General features: G+C 37.5%; 2 protein-coding genes across 14 annotated transcripts in view; one reads left to right on the plus strand and one right to left on the minus strand.

Annotated features, from left to right (window-relative positions):
• ankrd26 (ankyrin repeat domain containing 26) overlaps nt 1–3,400 on the minus strand; it is a 45,287-nt gene extending 41,887 nt beyond the window's left edge. For 8 of the 9 annotated variants that reach the window (XR_003674393.1, XM_028451722.1, XM_028451723.1 and 5 more), the window contains exons 1-2: nt 3,275–3,400; nt 1,635–1,866 (exon numbers count right to left, since the gene is read on the minus strand). Coding sequence is in view for 8 of the 9 variants with exons in the window: in XM_028451722.1 (XP_028307523.1) it covers nt 1,635–1,834 (200 nt within the window). In the remaining variant the exon portion in view is untranslated. Of the gene's footprint in view, nt 1–1,634; nt 1,867–2,063; nt 2,373–3,274 lie in introns of those variants that run through there. The other variant, XM_028451720.1, reaches the window with a different exon arrangement.
• Nucleotides 2,982–17,872, plus strand: LOC114466181 (coiled-coil domain-containing protein 13-like). Of its 5 annotated transcripts, XM_028451745.1 has the most exons (12): nt 6,520–6,644; nt 7,440–7,669; nt 8,881–9,023; nt 9,221–9,320; nt 9,746–9,888; nt 10,300–10,353; nt 10,432–10,545; nt 10,650–10,754; nt 10,836–10,940; nt 11,017–11,193; nt 17,556–17,642; nt 17,848–17,872. In XM_028451745.1, exons 2-11 carry the CDS (start codon nt 7,453–7,455, stop codon nt 17,628–17,630), a joined length of 1,233 nt encoding a protein of 410 aa, XP_028307546.1. In that variant the 5' UTR covers nt 6,520–6,644; nt 7,440–7,452; the 3' UTR covers nt 17,631–17,642; nt 17,848–17,872. The 5 variants fall into 5 exon arrangements, with proteins under 5 accessions (XP_028307545.1, XP_028307546.1, XP_028307543.1 ...); XM_028451744.1 differs by lacking the exons at nt 6,520–6,644; nt 17,556–17,642; nt 17,848–17,872 and adding exons at nt 2,982–3,055; nt 11,347–11,757; XM_028451742.1 differs by lacking the exons at nt 17,556–17,642; nt 17,848–17,872 and adding an exon at nt 11,347–11,751.
• Nucleotides 17,873–21,639: the final 3,767 nt, after the last annotated feature.

Here is a 21,639-nt window from a genome sequence, read left to right on the forward strand (position 1 = left end):
CAAAACAATAAAATACACAATCATAAAAGCAGCTCTATTAGCTCTGGAGAGCCTGTTTAAAAAAGGAAGTCTTTAGCTGCTTTTTAAGTCTCCACAGAATCAAGGGAGTGCAAAGACAGAGGAAGTTTATTCCAGAGACGGGGTGCAACAGCTTTAAAAGACCTGTCTCCTTGGGTTTTGTGACAGGTTCGAGGGACCATTAGCAGGTTTTTTGCCTGAAGACCTCAGACTCTGAGCTGAAGTGTAGGGCTGGATCAGAAAATCAATAAAAAAATTTAAAAAAAAAAAGAACCACACATACTCTAATATCCTAACATGAGCTCCTTCTCACCCAAAAGCAATCGTTTAAATATTGCAATTTTAGTTATTAATGTTATCTATACAAAAGTCCTTAATAATAACATAATAATGAAACCCTGTGAGAACGTGCAAACAAGTAATAAATAGGAATGAACAATAGTTTTTGGTTTAAATAACTTATTGGACTAGAATGGAACATTTCTGATAGATATGTATTTCAATCAATCCAATAAGACCTATAAATTCACCAGATAACCAGATCATTTCATCCAATCTGGACTAAAATAAGTATGTTTGGAACATTCTAAAGTTATAAAAACCATTAGAGAAAAAGTGAATTGATGTAAATTAGGGCAATAAACCTGTGCTTAGTTTTGTCCTTTTCAAGGCTGACTGCCTGTCATTTCTTGTTTGTTATGTTCTGGCATTGAATAATATTTAAATGTAGGAAGCAATGTGACACAAACAATTATGTTCGATAGACAATTTTTTTTTTTTTTTTTGATTCATAGAGAGGATAATGAGCAGGCGTAATCCTGTTAAAAGACTAAATGTACAAATTAGAACCAAATAAGTCATAAAGGCACATTCAACATATACAGCAGTTAAAAGTAAAGATGACAACTTAAATAATAATGTTCATGAAACTATTTTGTTTCTTTTATAAGGAATATGTATATATAAAATGATGCTGCATTTCTCACATTTTGAAGGAACTGTAGGGGGGACATTGTTCATTCTACAGTTCTAGCCACAGAGTGGAGTTAGTGGAACTCTAACAACTATGACATCATTTTTCAAATGGGTAGACAAGTAGTAAAGACAGACACCAGGGATGTCCTGGAGGATTTAAGTTTAAAAAAATAAATAAAAATTGCAGAAGTTGGGGAAGGAATGCAGTTTAATTTTTTTAAATCCTGCCAATCAATGAGATGGGGCTTGATCTGCAAAACTGAATGTTGGATTTAAAGTAAAGGACTTGGTGACCACACTTTGACATTTGAAGGTGCAAGCAGCGATTCACAGCAATTCAGACAGAATCAGAAATTTACATGGGGTTCCATGATCTATCTGACATGGTTTCATTAAATTACTAAAGTGTGTACAGTCGCAAACAGCATGAAAATGTCTTATTTTAATTAAAATTCAAAGCAAATTTACGTATATACAAATTATAATTATACAACTGTTTTTTTTTTTTTTTTTGGGTCATTTAAAGTTGAGCTTTTCACTGTTAAAGCTGTCTTATGCTGAGTAATGTCATAAAATATCTATCATAAATATTGGAAGAAATGATACAGATAATTAACAACAGGTGAGTTGATCAGACGCACCTGTTCTCCTTGTCCAGCTGATTAATGTCATTCTTCTTAGCAAGCTGCTTGAGTTTAGTGAGATCTCCCACTGAGGCCGCCTTGTGGACCTTACCCAGGTCCTTGTCTTTGAGCTCATAGCCGACAGAAAGCACACTTCCATTGTCAGGTGTGCTGGAGGATGACCTCTTTTTCTTGGTGAAGCCGAAGATCTTCTTCATCGTATATGGCGACACAGCATCGCCTTTCCCCCCTAAAGCGAGAGGTGCAAATCGGATTAGACACTGGAGGGACCGCGCTGACACTTCGTTCACATCGTAATGTTACTTCATCAGACAGTAATCACATATGGCGGCTTTCACAGCGTAAATCCTGCACAGTCAGTGCACACTTTAATGCAACTATAGCTGACATGCTATGCTAACTCATTGTATTGGGACGTGTACTTACAGAGTGGAGTTAACGTCTCTGTTATTACGTAACACACGGTGCCAAACGCGCTTTTCACCTGAACCCTGTGCGATGTTAAATTAGCGGAGTTAGCGTTACAGCTAGTGTTACCATGGTAACTGACGATCAGATACGTGTAACAACAAAAAAGAATAATAATTTAAAAATGATTGTCTTGTTAATCTTATATTAAGACAAGATTGTTTTTAAGGTATATTCACAAAATAATCTAAAAAATATTATTTTTTGATTTATTGTTTCCTAGCAACATGAGCTAATGTAATGTTTCGACTGGTGAAATGTTTATCTAGTGACCGACTACGTGTCTAGTGCCGGTGTAGTGGAAAATAATCTAACGCGAGAGCCTCCTACAGGCGCATGCGCACTAATAGCGTAGTAAATATTTACACATACGTACAATATTTTTAAATGTTCAACTAGATAAACCCTAATTCTAACCCGAAATCTTAAATATTAAAAGATTACCTTTTTCCCAAAAAATGACGGAGGCGCATGCGCAGTTCGCCAAGTGTGCATGCCCACTGTCTACCATAGAAAACTTTCCCAGGTTTATTCTACACTACAACGGCAGTCCTCATCAATGTTGTCTATTAAGTCAAATTACATTCTTTACACCTTTTAAATAACAGTATTTTACATTGCAAACGCACAGATATTAGTTTGCTATGCGTGACAATAACTTAATGTGACCCATGGTGGTCACAAGTTAATCTATTGTTTTAGATTTTTTTTTTTTAAGTATTCAAAATGCAATTAAATATTTTCTACCAAGTTTCATAACCTCCTAATTCAAAATTACAAATTGGAAGAGTGTCACATGTCACAAGGTAAAATGTTCACCACTTAATTCATAACACTGTCTTGGCGTGGGGCCGTGCTGCGCCTCCCACGTCGTCACTTCAGGAATCAATCAAGCCGCCACATTTAAAATGAAAGCGTGGCATCAACCGAGCTGCCAAGGATACGTAAAAGTAGGAGTCCACACATCCGGATAACGTTTCTCGTTCACGCTAATCATACATGTTCCAGCATTAATCCTTGTTAATGTGCGCCTATTACCGAGCGCTAAACATCAAATACAATGTGTTTGAGTAGAAATAGAAAAATGAAAGATACAGAAGGAGTGCTTGAGATTCATAATCTTGATTAAGTGTGAAAAACCCAGTAAAAAGGATGTTTCAAACACTAACCTGTTGATTGTCCCGTTGAGTTGCTATTAGCTAGCAAAGCTAATCTAGAGCTAGGGGCGGGATATTTACAGGAGCCAATCAGAGAAATTGTGAATGACCAATAGAGGTTTTTCTACCCATGTGACCTTATCACGTATCAACTAGAGTGATGTGCCGACAGGGCGGCCATCTTGGAACGGTGCCACTTGCTCCTACATTGCATTACATCTATAGAGGAATGACGTGCTCACACAATTAAAGTTGTCATAAATCGCTCAATTCTCTAGCAATTGTCACGGGGTTTGTTTGTAACAAACGTCAGACATGATAGATAAGCTGTACATTGCATTTGACAATTATTATTGTATAATTGTACTATTACTGTATTATTGTTATTGCTATTCAAATAATTATATTATATTATTTTTTATTAATATTTTATATTATAGCTTTACTGGTATTCTCGTTGTATTATTGTTATTGCTATATTATATTGAATTCTTATATTACCTTAATTAATATTGTTTATAATTCATATTATTGTTTATATTATTGTTTTATAGTTAGTAGATTCTTAAATGATTTTGTTATTGCTATTACTATTATTAGTAGGGACAACAGATGGAAATTAGCTTTTTTGCTATAATCTGTCATATTTACACTGTATTACCGATGTTCATGAATATGCGCTGTCCCTATCAAATATTATTATAACAATCATTACTATTATTATTATTACTATCACTATTATATCACTATCATCATCATGATCATTATTATTATTATTATTTTAGCCAAATAACTTAAATATTCAAGGAACAAGAGTATAAACAATCTTCACACAAAACTATCTACAAGAGTATTTACAAGCCTATTATTGAACAAATACTTGTGAAAGAGAAGTGTTTAGCAGAGTTTCTTCCTTGTGCTGCCACTCTGGTGTTTGTGATGTGGTGCAGTCTCATTCTGAGGAACACAGACACTACTAGTTTCACTAGGTTTGAATGGTGATTGTCAATGCCAAATTGTGTCTCCTGTATGTTCCCCAAGCAAAAACACATATGTGCCAATCTGTCGTAGATGTCCATGCCACCGCTGCCTCCACCAGCACCGTTCCAAGATGGCGGCGCTGTAGGTTTCTGTAGACCTTTGTGTTTTATTGTACAATAGATGAAATATTTTATAGACCTGTACATGTCTAATAATAATAATAATGTTCTTTTAAGTTACACATTTAGTAATGAAATGCAGCTTTGCAGAACAGCTCAATGTTGACAAGTGTAATGGGAACGCAGGATAAGATCAAAGCTGGATAGAATCCACAGGAGTGGTGATGGGCAGATGAAGCTTCATGAAGCCTTGAAGCCTTTCATCAAATTAGTTCAATCCAGTGCAAAGCTTCTTAAGGCTTCTTTTGCTCTACCATGTCATCTTCTACAGGACAATGTATAACAGGCAAATACAGTATATCAGTTGACATCAATTTTGAAGTGTAGTTTTTTGCTAAAAAAGTATGTGAAATTAGCGGTCAGCAAAATAAAGAAGTATGTAATGCATGTCTTATTTTGCCTATGCTCATAAGCAGCATTATTTCAATGAAAAATGTTGGCATTATGGAGAATAGAAATATATATTTTTTTTTATAGTGGAGTATGGGCAGTGAAAGTATACATTTTTGTTATAAGTACACAACAGACACTTTTGATTTGATATATTTATTTTTGAACATACAAAAACATATAAAATAAAAGCAATGTCACATAAGTTACTTTTTAAAATGAGTCAAAAACAAAGATTTTAATACATCATTATATATATATGCACACATACATACAGATATACACATATACATACATTTATTTATTTATTTATTCAGTTCATTTCCGACATGGTTGCAATCACAAAATTTCACTTTGACATTCAGAGCAAAATCACATCATCGTTTTTTGTTGTTTTTTTTGTACCTAAACAATGTACATATTACAGTAATATTATATGCTATCCATATACAAGTTATAATTATAATGTATAAGCTACCTATATACATATGAACGCCATAAAAATGATATTAATTGTGTAATATTAAGAAAGTGTCTATTTGTACGGTTGCCGTACGGTTACCAAAGTACACGTACAGTACGTAGCGTCTTAGGGTTAGGTTATAACCCAATATCTCAACAATTTTAGGTGTTAGGTTTATAGTCACGTGATCTAAATTGGCCAATGAGGGATGCTGCGTATGAATAGAATGTTGGTATATTGATACCGCAACTGTACGGATAGCTACTGCCACGTTAATATCCCTCTCGACCTATGGATGGGATAGGTTTAGGAATATGTATACCATCAGTAAATATACAAATTGGGAAAATATTACACACATCAATTTATATGGCAGAAATGATGGCTTTTATAAAGAACAGTTTGTTGTGTTGATTCCTTAGCAGCTCTTTATAGTATCCAAATAATGAAATCTGATAGAGAAGATTTAATGTTAGAAATTCACCAGAGTTTGTTTAGACTGCGTAGACTTCTTATAGATGTGAGAGCATGTTGGGTACCTGCACATGTAGGGGTAAAAGAAAATGAAAAAAATAGATAAAATAGCTAAAAATTATACCAAAATCAGAGATTTGATAGATTTACCTTTGGGTAAAGGTGAAATTAAGGCATTGATCAAAAAAAGAAATAACGGAATCACAGATCAAATGGGACAGGAATAAAAGTGAAAGGAAGTACTACAATTTACAGAAATCTATAAATGCACATGGTGTAAATAGGAAATTAGAAGAGAAGAGAGAATTTAAAGTAAAATGAGGTTTGACCATACATGGTTGGGTTGAATAAAACAATGTTTTTGTTAGGTAAAAGGGAAACAGATAAATGTGTGGAATGTAAAGTCATAGAAAACGTTGAACACGTAATGTTTCATTGCACAAAATATAGAGGATAAGGCTAAATCAAAAGATAAGAGAGGAAATGGAGCTTTGAGGGATTACTTTGAACAACAGGAGAGGAAATCAAGAAAACACAGAAAGCTGTGATCGAATACTTGAAAGATATAGAGATATATCATAGGATTTAGTTTTTAATTATTATTATTTTTTAATTATTAATTTTTAATAGTGACATAAGCTCAAGCTACATACTCCGGTACAGTAGGTGACAGTATGCACCTCTTTAAGTTATGTTTGCAACCCGCCCTTAAACTAAAAGATGAAGGGCGTGGCCGGTAGGCGAGTCTTACTACGTCACTGCATACGTCACAATTCGATCCTCAATGCATGCGTCACATACTAGGCAGACTTCAAAGCATCGATGCGGAACTTAACATCGCTGTACAGGAGTGACTGTACCAAGGACTGTCTGAGTCAGAATCCACGAACATACAGTAGGTTTATTATATCCTTAAACACCCCGTAAAGATTGACCAGCAGATGTCCTCAGTGAGCAACGTTTGTGACCAAAGTGAGCTTTGTTTTTGTAATATTGTAAACATTAATGACTAATTCAGTGATATTCCTGAATCAAATTAGTGAATACTACTTATTTTATCATTTTGTAAATATAGTTACTTATTCAGCTAATTCCTGAATAAAGTAAAACATTTAAATAAAATAGAAAAAGGTTTTATAATATTTTAAATTTATTTACATATTCGGTGATAATCCTGTATGAATGAGCTGACATTGTAAAGCGCTTTGGAACTATTTGTCATAAAAGGTCTATTTAAGTTTTGGCCATTTTAACATATACTATTCAGTCAGAATTGCCTAATTTTGCTTACAATTTGGGGCCCACGTCTACCTCACAGCAAGAAGGTCCTGGGTTCCGGGGTGGACACTTGAGTCCTTTTTGTGTGGAATTTGCATGTTCTCACCGTGCTTGTGTGGGTTTTCTCCAGACCCTCCAGGTTCCCACAATCCAAAAACATGACTGTTAGGTTGATTGGAGTCAAGTTATTAATCTAATCACAGTTCATCTTAAATTACATATTCATAAAACCATATTCCTTCAATATCTCTCTAGTAATCACTGTAAAGCTGTTAAAACTGTAGACCTATATGTACTCTTAATTTTGTCCGTTCTTTCTGATCCCTTGCTTACACCCAGGCTTTGTTACATGTTTTAAATGTATTCCATAACCATGATAAATGAATGCATTAAAAGTTGCATCTGCTTCCAGGTTGAAGGTTAGCATGGAGTCCATAGAACAAATAATGGAGCAAAAGCAGAAGCTTGAGGTGTTTCAGAAGCAGCAGAGAAGGCTTTCAGACGAGGACATGGATTCCCTGTATGATCAGCTGAGGGAGCTGCAGGATAATAACGGTCGGCTTTTCAAGCTTCTCTCTGAGAAGGACTTTGAGATCCAACAACTGAAGAAGAATAACGAAGAGCTACAACTGGCAGGAGCAGGTACGACAACTTTTCTACTTGTTGGACAACTGAATCAAGCATCAAGCCCGAACAACAAATGTCACACCCTATAATTATTCAGGGTGGAAAAGCAAATTGTCTGACATGTAATAATGTAAAAGATGGAAATGCTCCCATTTACACTTAAATATATATTTTTTGCATTTTCAAAAACAGATTATGCAGCTTTTTAGATACTGAAAAGTTTTTGCCTTGAAGTAAATAAATGAAAAACTGCTCTGCATAATGGACAAACATAAAGTTTAATGACAAATCTCATCAGAATACACAGTAATCCCCTTGGTTATTTTCAGGCTAAAGCTAAGTGACCTTATTAGATATGAAAGGTTTTTATTGTCACATATTTTGCATGTCCAGAATTTGCTCTGGTGTTTTGGTCACATGCGTGAAACATATCAAAATATTGGGCAGCAATTTCAGTGACAACAGGACAGTGACTGATATGGAGGAGTGAGTTCCCCCCTCCATATGAGGTGGATGGAGCAGAAGAAAATAAGCTCTTTTTTGTAGCTTGACTTTTTGTCCTGATGGTGTTACAGCATTTTAGAGAGCAGCTATTAATAATCTCCCATTACTGCATAAAGAATACATTTGATTTGATTTAATTTGGACAATAATAAACCCCAAAACCAATTTCTTTCTGCTGAATACAAGTGTATTTGGGTATGAGATAGTTTTGTTGAGTCATTCTTGTCCAACTCTTGACATTTCAGTTGAAATGTTAAAATTTGGATCCCTTTGTTTTAAAAATGTGTGACTGTATATATATATATATATATATATATATATATATATATATATATATATATATATATATATATATATAAATTGAATTTTACTACTGGCTGAGAATGGTGGTTTGTGATGCTTTTGTGGCTTCTTTTGTCACGAACCACATTTATTGGCCCCACTTCTCCTATAAAAACTAGCACTAGTGGACTCTGCAAGCTGTGGCGAGTAGGTTGGATTGAGAGGATTGAGAATATAGATATATAGTGAATATTGAGTAGGTAGTTGGCATAGAGAGAGATTGTTCTTTGGAGATTTTATCGTAAAGACTGAGTGTGTCTTAACCACTCAAGGAGCCTCACCCCCTTAGTTGCACGTCAGCCAAAACCTGGGGTTTAGTTACTCTTTAAGTGTTTGGTTTTTTTTTGCGCACATGTAGTTAAAAAAAATTACATTTCCAGGCTGCCCAGGTCTGTTTGGAGCAACAGATGCCACAAACATTGTTGCGCTCTCCAAGGAGAACCAGCAGCTTCAAGCAGCCTTTGAACAGGAGAAGATCAAGTCCAAACTGCTCAGCGACAGAGTCAGAGAGCTGGAGCGAGAGGTTCTGTATTCTGCAAATTTTCTCTGCATCTTCACAACATCTGCACCTTTCCACAACAACTGGGCACATATCTGTTCATGATGTCATAACAAGGGGGCACAAGGGCGGGATGAGAATGGCCTTGCTGAACATGAAAAGAGGGGGAAGAAAATCTTTGCACATAAATAACTTTATTATTACTCCATCCATCCATCCAGGATAATAACGGTCGGCTTTTCAAGCTTCTCTCTGAGAAGGACTTTGAGATCCAACAACTGAAGAAGAAGAATAACGAAGAGCTACAACTGGCAGGAGCAGGTACGACAACTTTTCTACTTGTTGGACAACTGAATCAAGCATCAAGCCCTAACAACAAATGTCACACCCTATAATTATTCAGGGTGGAAAAGCAAATTGTCTGACAGGTAATAATGTAAAAGATGGAAATGCTCCCATTTACACTTAAATATATATTTTTTGCATATTCAAAAACAGATTATGCAGCTTTTTAGATACTGATAGGTTGGATTGAGAGGATTGAGAATAGAGATATATAGTGAATATTGAGTAGGTAGTTGGCATAGAGAGAAATTGTTCTTTGGAGATTTTATAGTAAAGACTGAGCGTGTCTTAACCACTCAAGGAGCCTCTCCCCCTTAGTTGCACGTGAGCCAAAACCTGGGGTTTAGTTACTCTTTAAGTGTTTTTGCGCACATGTAGTTTAAAAAAATTTACATTTCCAGGCTGCCCAGGTCTGTTCAGAGCAACAGCTGCCACAAAGATTGTTGAGCTCTCCAAGAATAACCAGCAGCTTCAAGCAGCCTTTGAACAGGAGAAGATCAAGTCCAAACGGCACAGCGACAGAGTCAGAGAGCTGGAGCGAGAGGTTCCGTATTCTGCACCTTTCCACAACAACTGGGCACACATCTGTACATGATGTCATAACAAGGGGGCACAAGGGGGGGATGAGAATGGCCTTGCTGAACATGAAAAGAGGGGGAAGAAAATCTTTGCACATAAAGAACTTTATTATTACTCCATCCATTCATCCATTTTCTTCCGCTTTTATATACAGTGCAGCATTCTAGCTCATGTAAAATGATAAAACATTACGACAAATTCATGAATTCAGACAAAGATCTTTAGCTTTACTGAACATTTGCGCAGAATATTCACAATATCTTTACATCTGGACTTGTATCTGCACAAGTTGCCATCACAGCCATAGGTCGTACATCACATGCACATAGAGTTGTGATACCTGTGACATCACGGTGCTTCCTTTGTGCTGTTGCAGGTTGTTTCTGGACAGAAAACAAACTCCCGCTCGCACACAACTGAGGATTCTCAGGTTGGTTTGAATAAAAAGTCCACAATCTGATCCTCTCATGTTCCCAACTGAACCTCATACTCTCTGCTCTCCAAACAGGACACTCACACAGGCAAAAGCCTGAAGGATAAACTGGTTGCTGCTAATCTGAAAGTAGCCGAGTATCGTAACCAAATTCAGTCATGCAAGCAGGAGCTGAAGGTGGCTCATAAGGTAAGAAGGTATTTGTGTGACTGCTCCAGAGGAACCACACACTGCAGAGTACCTCATTATGTCCTAGGTTTTAACACACATGCCTTTAACTATGGATGCTGCAGGTTCTGGCAAGTGAGTTCGGAAAAGACGTTAACATTCATCAGCTGTTGAAGTGCCCTGGAAGCTTCAGAACACATTTTCAGCAGACTCTGGCTCTGCAGCAAAGGGTTGGTAAATCATCCGAGTCCTCATGTGTGGGAACACATGGGAACCAAAGCAGACTGATTAAACCTGGTTTTGACTTACAGGTCAAGGATCTGGAGCAGCAGCTGGAAGTCAGAAACACATCTCCTCAGGATAAAAACCATAGCCACCTGCACACTATTGAGAAAAAGAAGAGGTCTGAGATGCAGGTGGGTGTTGGCCCTGGTGACAATTTGCTCTGTTAAGGTGATGATGACAATTTTACTCCCTTCTGTCTGTTCTTAGCGATTATTGGAGAACAATGAGATGCTCTTCAAAGAACAAGAAGGCATGAAGAAGAAGCTGGAAGCCTCCAAAGCCAGGAACACATCTCTGACTACAGAGGTGAAAGCTCTGAAAGAGCAGATCAGCTCACTGCTGGACAAATCTCAGCATGACGACGAGCTGGTGCAAACTCTGCTGGTAGGAAACACTCTCACTCACTCACTCACTCACTCACTCACTCACTCACTCACTCACTCACTCACTCACTCACTCACTCACTCACTCACTCACTCACTCACTCACTCACTCACTCACTCACTCACAGCCTTTCCTTTTTTTAACGTCTGGCAGTGTCAGCAGAACCACCACATACAGAATATGCTGCTATGTCTCTGTGAACAAAACAAAGACCAGAAGATCCAAGAGCAGGAGGTCCATCCCCAGAAATCAGATTCTGAGGTCAATGCTCTGGTCACAAAGCTGAAGCAGGCGCTCATTGACCGAGATGCAACCATCAAAGAGCTCCGTCAGAATTGCAAGAATTAAGAACCAGCTGAAGTATCTATTTATCTGTCTGTCTGTCTGTCTGTCTATCTATCTATATATAAGTTTCTTCAGATGATCTGTCGATGTAAAATACAATAATTACACTAGTGAATGTGTGTGTTTTGTGAATGTATGAGGTGCAATATATGTATATGTGGTGCAAAGAGATCCGGAGGGTGGAAGTGGTAGTCGCAACTGTAATGAAGGAGCTGGAAAGCGAGTGAAGAGAACCCTCACCAAGTACCCAGTCCGTTGCTTTATGGACAGTGGCTGAAGTTCTCTTTGTTACCATTCATCTTCTCATTCATAAATAATTCTGTTTGTCCCAACAGAAAGAGTCTGGTAAAAGTTTCAAATTAAAATGTGAACAAATCAATCCACAACATACTGTCCTTATCTTATTTGAAAATATTGTCTTTTGCATACTTGTAAGAAAGAGCCCTGTGAGTTACTCTTTCACCCTTTTTGGGCTGGAAGCTGATTGGTGATGATGGTGGTACTCTTTTACATTTTTCTGTGTGAAAAAGTTGATTTAAAGATGACGGAGGCCAAAAATACATGCATGTGAAAACTATTGATAGAACCAAAGTGTTTTGAGCCTCAGTTTCTGAGCAGTCTTTATTTTGTTATTTATTGGAATGGGACATCTATTTTGATTTGTGATACCATTTAAAAAAATAGATTAATGTTGAATTAAGATTGCTGTTAAAATTGCAGCTCATTGTCCGAATATAATAATTTCTACATTTCTATTTTCTGTCTGAATAAGCTGATCTAAAGGTGTGACAGCTCAAAAATACATGCATGTCGTAAAGATGCACTTCTGCGAATGACTACTCTAAATTAAGAGATATAGATGGATATAACACACTGTTTTCTGAGCGAGGAACTAGTTAGAATTATGACATAGTTATTGCATGGTTATCAGGCTGTAGAGGTTAATGTGAAAATTGAAGTTTAAAAGTAATTTACAAACTACCTATTTGGGCAGAGGCTGTGTAGACGTGATGTTTTGAGATGTGCAAACCTTTATTCTTACTTTGTTTTATTATCATAACACAAACCATTAACACATTCTTTTAATGCTTCTTCTGGACTGTAAACTTGACCCACAAGTGGTTGAGAAGTTGTGAACTAAAGTGCTCATAACAGGCAGGTACACTACATAAAACATGTACCATAACTAAATGTAAACAAACTTAGATACATTTAAACTTGGTCTACAATGACTGAAGTTCAGTGCCTTCCTCTTCAGAGAACTCCTCCAGCAGTTGGCTGTTAGAGACAACATGGCTCTTTGGCTGTGATGTGTATGCGTAGGACATATGTGGTGGTGTGTGTGACTGTGAGGACATGGGCTGTGCTGAGTGTGAGTACGACATGGGTGGTGGTGTGTTTGACCATGGGGACATGGGTGGTGGTGGTGGTGTGTTTGACCATGGGGACATGGGTGGTGGTGGTGGTGTGTTTGACCATGGGGACATGGGTGGTGGTGGTGGTGTGTTTGAGGAGGACATGGGCTGTGCAGAGTGTAGGTGTCTGGGAACCATCGGCTGTGATGTATGTGAATGTGCAGGTTGTGTAAAGACCATGGGCTGTGTTGTGAATGCATGTGCAGGACCAGGTACGTGCAAGGCAGGGTTTGCTTGTGGCTGAGAGGTCCAATGTTTCATAAGAACATATAATTGTGGCTGATTCTATTTTGGGCCTCAACAATGGCATCCAGTCTGACACCGGTATTCCTCTCAGCCTTCTTTATAGTTGTGGTAGCAGGAGAGGCACCCCATATCTCATTGCACAGGTTGAAAAATAGAGAGATTACTCTTCCATGGCCACTTCGCCGCTGACCGTCCACGGCCTGCCTATATTTAATATGGACGCCTTTCAGTTTGGACGATATCTGTACTTTAGTTATAGCGTCTTTCTTGTGGGGATACTTCTCTCCAGTTTCTTCAGCGGGATACTGCTGGATGAAGTCGGCCCATATGTCCGCATATTTGGACTGACATGACTCCCAGTGCACGTTCCCCTTGTGTTTCGCTGTGTTCGCCATGTTGCATTTTGCGCTGGGAATTACAGGAAGTAGAGAAGAAGAAAGGTTCTACGTTGCCACCTAGCCACCCAGCGTGCACATTACATGAATAAATAAGTGAGTTTCACACACTTTAGCATTGTCATGTGCACGCAAAACTCCACCCCAACACGCTTGTGTAAACGCAAAATTAAAAGTGGAAACAACACGCCACTTGGGCGTTTGGTTTCAGAGCGTCTCCATGTAAATGTTGCCGCAGTTATCGCTCAGTTGTTTGCTGTGACTACAGCTGATTTGACGAAGCTGGAAGCGGGGGAGAGGTACAAGTTTTATTTACATTTTAATTTTAATTACATTTTTTTTTTATTTTAATGCATACATTAATGAGTAGAGACAACATAAGTCATGGGTTTTTTACAAAAGTATTTAAAATAAGTAAATGAATAGCTAAATCTGCAGAGGCGGGTTCTGTGGGCTGAAGTAAGGAAGAGAACATAGGAGGGGGAGGGGCTCTGCTGTGGAGCGGTGGGTGGTGACGAAAGGTCTGAGGCATCTCTAGGAGGTGAGGGCGTTCCTAGGAGGACTCAGGCGTATTTACACCTAAAAAGGATGACGTGAGTTTTTAAAGATTACTCAAAGATACATGAATGAACCAAGGCAACACTCCAGGCATGTGTTTAATGAGGGAATGACATAGTAACATGATATAAATCTTGAAAAAGTCGATTTTACATAATTCCTCACCTTTAAGTAAAAAAATAACATTTAATATATAGTTACCATGTTCCTGAATTAATTTGTGCTTTTATTCACTTTGACTATCCAAATATTTATCACAGCAATGTGAAAAAAGTTATATTTATGCATATTATTTTTAATGTGTGTGTATACAAATATTATAAACAAGTACTGATATGTTTAGATGAGAGGCTGACAAAAATCACAATTAAAATTATTTTAATTATAGGTAAGGATGCATTGGCTTCCTCACTATTGTAATTATTGTTGTATGTATACTGTGATAGTCCAAAATTATGTGAACATCAATGTACCGGTACATTGCTTAGTTTTAGTGAAATAATAGTATGTGTCATTGGCTTTAGAAACAGAAAAAACACAGCAACTCACTAACAGTAAAATGATACATCTCACTGATGTACTTTGCTCAAAACAAAAGAAACAAATAGAAGCCTGACACACTTTCCCCCTCAGTAGCACACTGTGTGTGCTTAACTAGCAGCTATAACAAATGAGACATGCTCACACACAGGATGCTCACTTCACTTTGTCAGTCATCTTAAACCAATACCGCTGCTAAACTTACACACTGAACCATCAGTTGTTTAAGGAGTTCCTCAAGTTTCTAGTTTTTAGTCTACCAGTAAAGTCACCATCTCTCGCACCCCTGTACATGCTTGTGGCATGCACGTGTGTGTATTTTTGCGTCTATTTCAGTTCTTTAGTGTTTGTGTTTTTATTTAACTTTGTCTATTTTTTGTTCACGTATATTCTTTATTTGTATTTCTTCTTTGTGGGCCTGTACTACGAAGCTGGATAAGTCCATCCAGTATATATCTCTGTTAGCGGGCTTCACTTAACCAAACATTCTCTGTCACAGAGTACAGGTACTATGATGCAGGTTATAAACATGTTTACTTAAAGCTGATATCCGGAGTTTCTGAGAAATCTATGTTTATGTATGATTCTTTTGAAATTCATAAAAATACCTAACTAGTCTTTTACTATGGTCTACTGCAGATGGTCATTCATATACGTTAATGTATATAAGTCCCACCTTCATTCTACAGACCGCTATACAAATGGAAACGAGCGCCGTGATTGCCAAGCCAATAGGCTTCGACTTCCTGTTTTTGAGTCTGTCAATCAAAGAGAATGCGGAACTTTGCAGTGTCACAACAGCAAACAGGTGAAAATGATTTTGGCTCTTACCTGGCCCATAGACCTATATCAATGCGACCCGATGCAACCTTGTTATGTTCTGCGATGTGCATGCAAAAAAGTAGAGGCGTGGCTTCTGGTAGATTGCAGAGGCAGGGGGAGGAAGTGGAGCTGTTCAGGGCAGGACATCGAGACGTCCTCTCAGAAACTCCGGATATCAGCTTTAAGCCAGGTGATTTTAGACTGAATGCTTGCGCCCTCACATAAAACGAACAGAGATAGCAACACAGGGAAACCTTTCAGAGCAACTTACGCTACCATGAGGAACAATTCTTTAAAAATATGAAGAAAAGAAATTCATCATTCAGAACAAAAACCGCATTGTTTTTGCAGCAAAAGCAGGAAGGAAGGAATGCTGGCAGATAAATGATGACTGTTATTGTGAGATTACACAACATTAGTTAATTGACACTCTGGTCAGTTTTAATTTACTGAAACACAGACGTGTTTCTTTTGACGTATCTGCCTCATGTCTGTGGCTCTAATGCTACATTCAAACAGCTCAGCCTACATCCTAAAATGGACAGTATTTGTATTTTATACAGCCTGTATTATCTTACAGGAATGAGGCTCTCTGTGTCGCCACAGTGTATATGAATACATGAATAAATTCATTAATTGGTCAGAAAGCTCCCAACACATGCAGGCTTTATTTTTTGACTAATGTCAGGTGGGGTTTTTATACTAAGATAATATCCACATCTTAACCTGATCTCGACCAGGTTAGCTGTTTAGCCTAAGTAACCATGGTGATTCACCCTGTGAAGAAGTTAGCCAGCAACGTAGTACAGCACACAGAATTAATCCTGGATGTTAGGCAAGGCAAGGCAAATGTATTTGTATAGTGGATTTCATACACAAGGCAACTCAATGTGCTTTACATGATTAAAAAGTGCAACAGAAAACATTCAACAGCTTAAAATCAATAAGAACATTAAAATCAGCAGCAAAAAACATATAAAATCAGTAATAAAAACATTTAAAATCATCAACAAAAACATTACATCAACAACATGACCATAAATCTCTCTCTCAATCATACGCAGTAGAGAAAAAAAGTGCCTTTAACTTTGATTTAAAAATGTTCACATTAGATGCTGACTTCAGCTCTGCTGACAGTTTGTTACATTTCTTTGCAGCATAACAACTAAAAGCAGCATCACCATGTTTACTGTGAACTCTGGGCTCCACTATCTGACCTGTGTCCATAGATCTGAGAGACCTGCTGGGTTCATACCTGACTAACATGTCACTGATGTATTCTGGACCAAACCCATTCACAGATTTATACACCAGCAGCAGAACTTTAAAGTCTATTCTGAGGCTGACTGGGAGCCAGTGTAAAGACTTTAAAACTGGAGTAATGTGTTCTGACCTCTTTGTTCTGGTTAAGACCTGAGCTGCAGCGTTCTGAACCAGCTGTAGCTGTTTGATGCTCTTTTGGGGGATTCCTGTCAGAAGACCATTACAATAGTCCAGTCTGCTGGAGATAAAAGCATGGACCAGTTTCTCCTGATCTTTCTGAGCCATTAAACCTTTCACTCTGGAGATGTTCTTTAGGTGGTTGAAGCTGTTTTTGTGATAGATTTGATCTGACTGCTGAATGTCAGATCTGAGTCGATCAGAACACCAAGGTTTTTGACTTGGTCTTTAGCTTTTAAAGATCGAGACTCAAGATAATTGCTGACAGCAGTCCTCTTTTCCTTGTTACCAAAGACAATCACCTCCATCTTGTCATGGTTTAGTTGAAGGAAGTTTTCACTCATCCAGCAGTTGACTTTTTCTAAGCAGTCACACAACACCTCAATGGGACCTTAGTCATCTGGGTTCAGTGATAGATATAGTTGTGAGTCATCTGCGTAGCTCTGATAATCAACCTCACAGTTCTGTAAAATTTGTCCTAAAGGAAGCGTTAGCATTATTATTCGTACGATAAGAGGAAATCCGTCTTTGTAGTACAGGCCTTGTATGTCTGTATTTCATCTTGATTCCTGTGTTTGTATTTTATGTGTATTCCCATCAGATGTTATGTTTCCGTGTCTGTCCAGCTCTGCGTGGGAGTCAGATGGTCAGCCGCCTGCTGTGTGAGCGTGTTTGAATAATATCTGAGGTGAGGACTCGTACAGATGTCCTCATTGGTCCTCAGATCTCTGATTGCTGACACACTGTGTTATCAACCAAAAACCTTAACTTCGTATACCTCTCACAAGTCCTTATTCAGACACTAACAGTTTGTGTCTGCGTGCTTGTTTGTTTTGCAGTGAACTGAACACAAAGTGTCTCAAAATAGTCTCTGTCCTTTGTTTCTCCTGCAGAGTTTAAAGGAGGAGCACTCGTGGCTAGCCTGACAGATGGCCATGCCCACACTGGCTGCTGTTCCTTCTGTGTCACTGGGCTCTGGCTGTGAAAGCGGCTTTAAAACGTACACACACGTTGTTGAGCTCATGTGTGTTTGCAGGTTTCTTCCTGGCTGCTCACTCAGCTGGAGGAAAGCAGGTGCTCGGTCTCTCCTGAGGAGCTGGGTGCTCTGTAACGTCAGCAGACAGTGAAGCATGTGTTGTTAAGACCCCAAATGTTCCAGTTCTCACATATATATATATATATATATATATATATATATATATATATATATATATATCCTATTTATCCTTTATTCTCTATCTATCCTTTATTTATCCCTCATCCTTTATATTTATCATTATTATTTTTATTGTTGCTGGGCTGTTCTTTGTTTTTTTTATTTATTTTTTGGTTGTTTGTTTTGTGCACCAACTACCAAGACGAATTCCTTGTACTGTCCTTAAAACTGTACATGGCCATTAAAAACATTTCTGATTCTGATTAATGGATATCAGGGTTGGGGTCAATTACATTTTTAAATTACAATTATGTCTTCAATTAACCATCTTCAATTACGACTCAATTATGACAGAGAGTTTTTCCATTTACAATTACATTGCAATTACTATTCTCCCCTGAAAGTCAATTAAGATTGCATTCTCAATTACTAAAGTTCAATTGCCATTAATCCCAATTACTGAATCTTTATTAAATCAGCCCATAAAATTTAACCCTCCTCTTGTGTTAAAGAGAGAAGAAACTGAAGTGGAAGCCAGGTTTCTGTGAGGTCAAGTCATTCCAGCGGAAATGTTTGGTTCTTTAATGTTTTCCCAAACAAAAGGTTTGGTTTTCCCCAAATGGTCACAAATTAAGATCTTTAAAGAAAGCTATGGTATGAAATTGAATTTGGTAATTAGAATCAGGTTAATGATTAAATACACTTGTATTGACTAATAATGCTATAATATACATAATCTTTCTTGTCACATATAGCATTGCACTTGTCAGATTAGATACATTTTAGTTTTATTGTCTGTTGGGCAGTGGTGGAGTAACGGTTAAGGAAGCAGACTTGTAATCAGGGGTCACTGGTTCTAAACCAACCTGTGCCATCACTGTGGGACGTTGGGCAAAACCCTAACTGCTCATGTTGTATGTCGATTTGGATAAAAGCTTCTGCCCCTGTAATTTAGGCAATACTTTGACAATCTATCTGGATTACACTGAGGGTTACACGTAGCAAGCGTGGTGCTTGGAAAAAAGAACATGAGCAGGGTTCAAACAGCAGAAGTGTGAATAAAAATCCACATGGTGGCGACATTTATCTTATAATCCTGCACAATCACGTTAAAACTCATCTACTGTACATGGTCAACCTGGCAAGTAACTTGTCCTTCACCCTGATATCTGAATGGCTCCAAGATGCAACTGGTGGTTTCATGTCCAGAACATCTGGATTGCATTTTGGGGGCAATATTTCAACAAAAGGGTTTCCACTGTCTTCAACAATAACGTTACCAGTCTACAGTCAAGCATAACACATCAGAACATGTCATCATTATAAAGCATCACATCACCGTCGGCTTGATGCATCCTGGCGCTACTTGTTCATAAATATTAGCAAATCACTTATTGAAGAAAAACAATTGTTTGGTTTTGGGATTCCACATCACCCTTTAACTTAAAAACAACATATTATCCAGATACATGGAAGGTTCAGATTGCAACAAACAAAATATGGTGCAGTTAGTTATATGTAATTGTTTGTCACATGAATACAGATTATTGGCACATGTGATGCTCCTAGGTGTCAAAATTCAATCAATATTCTTTGTAACTTCACCTCTAAGACACTAAACAAATTAAGTTTTTATATTGTAAATTCAATATTATACCTTATTGCAAATGCTGCTGCTACAGGAAGTAAACAATCCCTATATTTTAACAGCCTTTTATATACACAGCACACGTGCATTGATTAAAAGTTTGGCCTTTTCATGTTATGGGAGAAAGCCCACAGTCCTGTTTAAACATATCCTCACTGATGGATTCAAGCCCACTTACGACTTAGTCAACCCTCAAAATGAACTGAACTACACACTGTCAGAGTGACAAACAGTTCACAAATAGAAGTATTGAAGAGTTCTGAACAGTTTCAGCATTAATGGTGTTGTTTTAACATTTTACGTGTGGGAGGAACAACATTCAGACATTAATTCACAATCTGTAACCTTTTCTGTGCTTTGCTGAATTTACAGCCTGTCCTTGACCAATGAGGTAATACGGGAAATGAAGACTTTGGGAGTTGTTTTTTCCTGTAACGCTGCAATATTTCAATGAATGCCTCAAAATCTATTTATAAAAACACACTGGATTGGGCAAGCCCCAGTAGATTATTTTATGTGTTCCATCCACATCTCCAGAGGATGTTTTCTTTTTAAGTTAATTCTTATCATAACGCCTTTATTCAGTTGGATACCAACTCTTGAGTGTCCAGTTTTATTAATCTCTTTATTCCTTCATCCCTCTATTCTTTAATCCCCTGTCCATGATTGAGTTTCTCAGCGGTTTTGGCTTCTGCCAAGCTGAAAAAAAAAAAAAGTTTTAATAGAAAAACATCACTGACTCTGTCACAGTTAGCTGTTGGTGTGGACCCAAATGCAGGGAAAAATGGAGGCAGGATGCAGGAATAGCATTCTTGGAACCAGTCCATGTTTATTTACCAAACAAAAGTAACTTAAATCCAACGAGGCAGGAGGTACAGGGAACAAAACGCAGCAGGACACGAGGAGGAGAGACAACATACAATGATCCCACAGCCATACTGTGTCCAAATACTCAGCTAAATAGTGGAGGAGGTCTGATTGGGAATGGGCCACACCTGGGTGAAAACACAAGGGAGCTAATCAATCACCACCCAAGCACACAGACATCACTGGGGGTGGAGCCACGAGCAGGAACACCTGAAACATAGACCAGACTCAAAATAAACAAAGACACAGAACAACCAAACTAACCAACAGAACATAACGGACTGTCTTATAAGTAGTAGACAATGTAGGCTTTGCTTATGATTATCACATCAACACAAAATCGTTTCTCCAAAATTTTGTAGCCAGAGATCCAAAGAAATTACTTAAAATTACCTAAAAACTCCAAAGAACTGTATTGTATATTGACAAAAAAATGAAGTACCAAAATACCACAGCTTACCAAGAAGTAAGAATAGATGTCAATTCCAATTCAAATTAGAAGCATTGGAATTTTTTCCCAAACATAAATGTCAACAATAGTTATACACAAGATTTGATGGATGGCAAACATTCAGGGCTCTTATTGTGAAAAGCCAGAAGTGAAAGTGGGGGAATCACTGTCTTCCTCAAGAAACACAAGATTAAAGTAAAAAAAAATACTTCTTAAATATCAGAAAGGTAACTTTGAACATTTAATTGTATTACCAATTGCACAATGTAATGCACAAAACCTTACTGAAGTTCAAGTCATAACCTCATTGTTTGTTATGGAGTCAAAAACAATTTTGCAAGCGGCAAGTTCAATCTTGCAAAATTCGAAGAATTTTTAAAGTTAGAAACTTTCCATTGGAATTTATAGGAATCAACAGGACATTTTAAAATTAAATGATGGCCCTCAACAGGGATGTTGAACATAGTTTGTAAAGTATATTTTAGCATTATCCAAAATATCAGCATCAGTTATTCAAAATTACTCCTGATTTCTACTTAACTCTAATTAATAATTTCCATTAA

The sequence above is a fragment of the Gouania willdenowi genome, chromosome 6 (genome assembly GCF_900634775.1).
Source record: "Gouania willdenowi chromosome 6, fGouWil2.1, whole genome shotgun sequence".
NCBI classification, from domain to species: Eukaryota; Metazoa; Chordata; class Actinopteri; order Blenniiformes; family Gobiesocidae; genus Gouania; species Gouania willdenowi.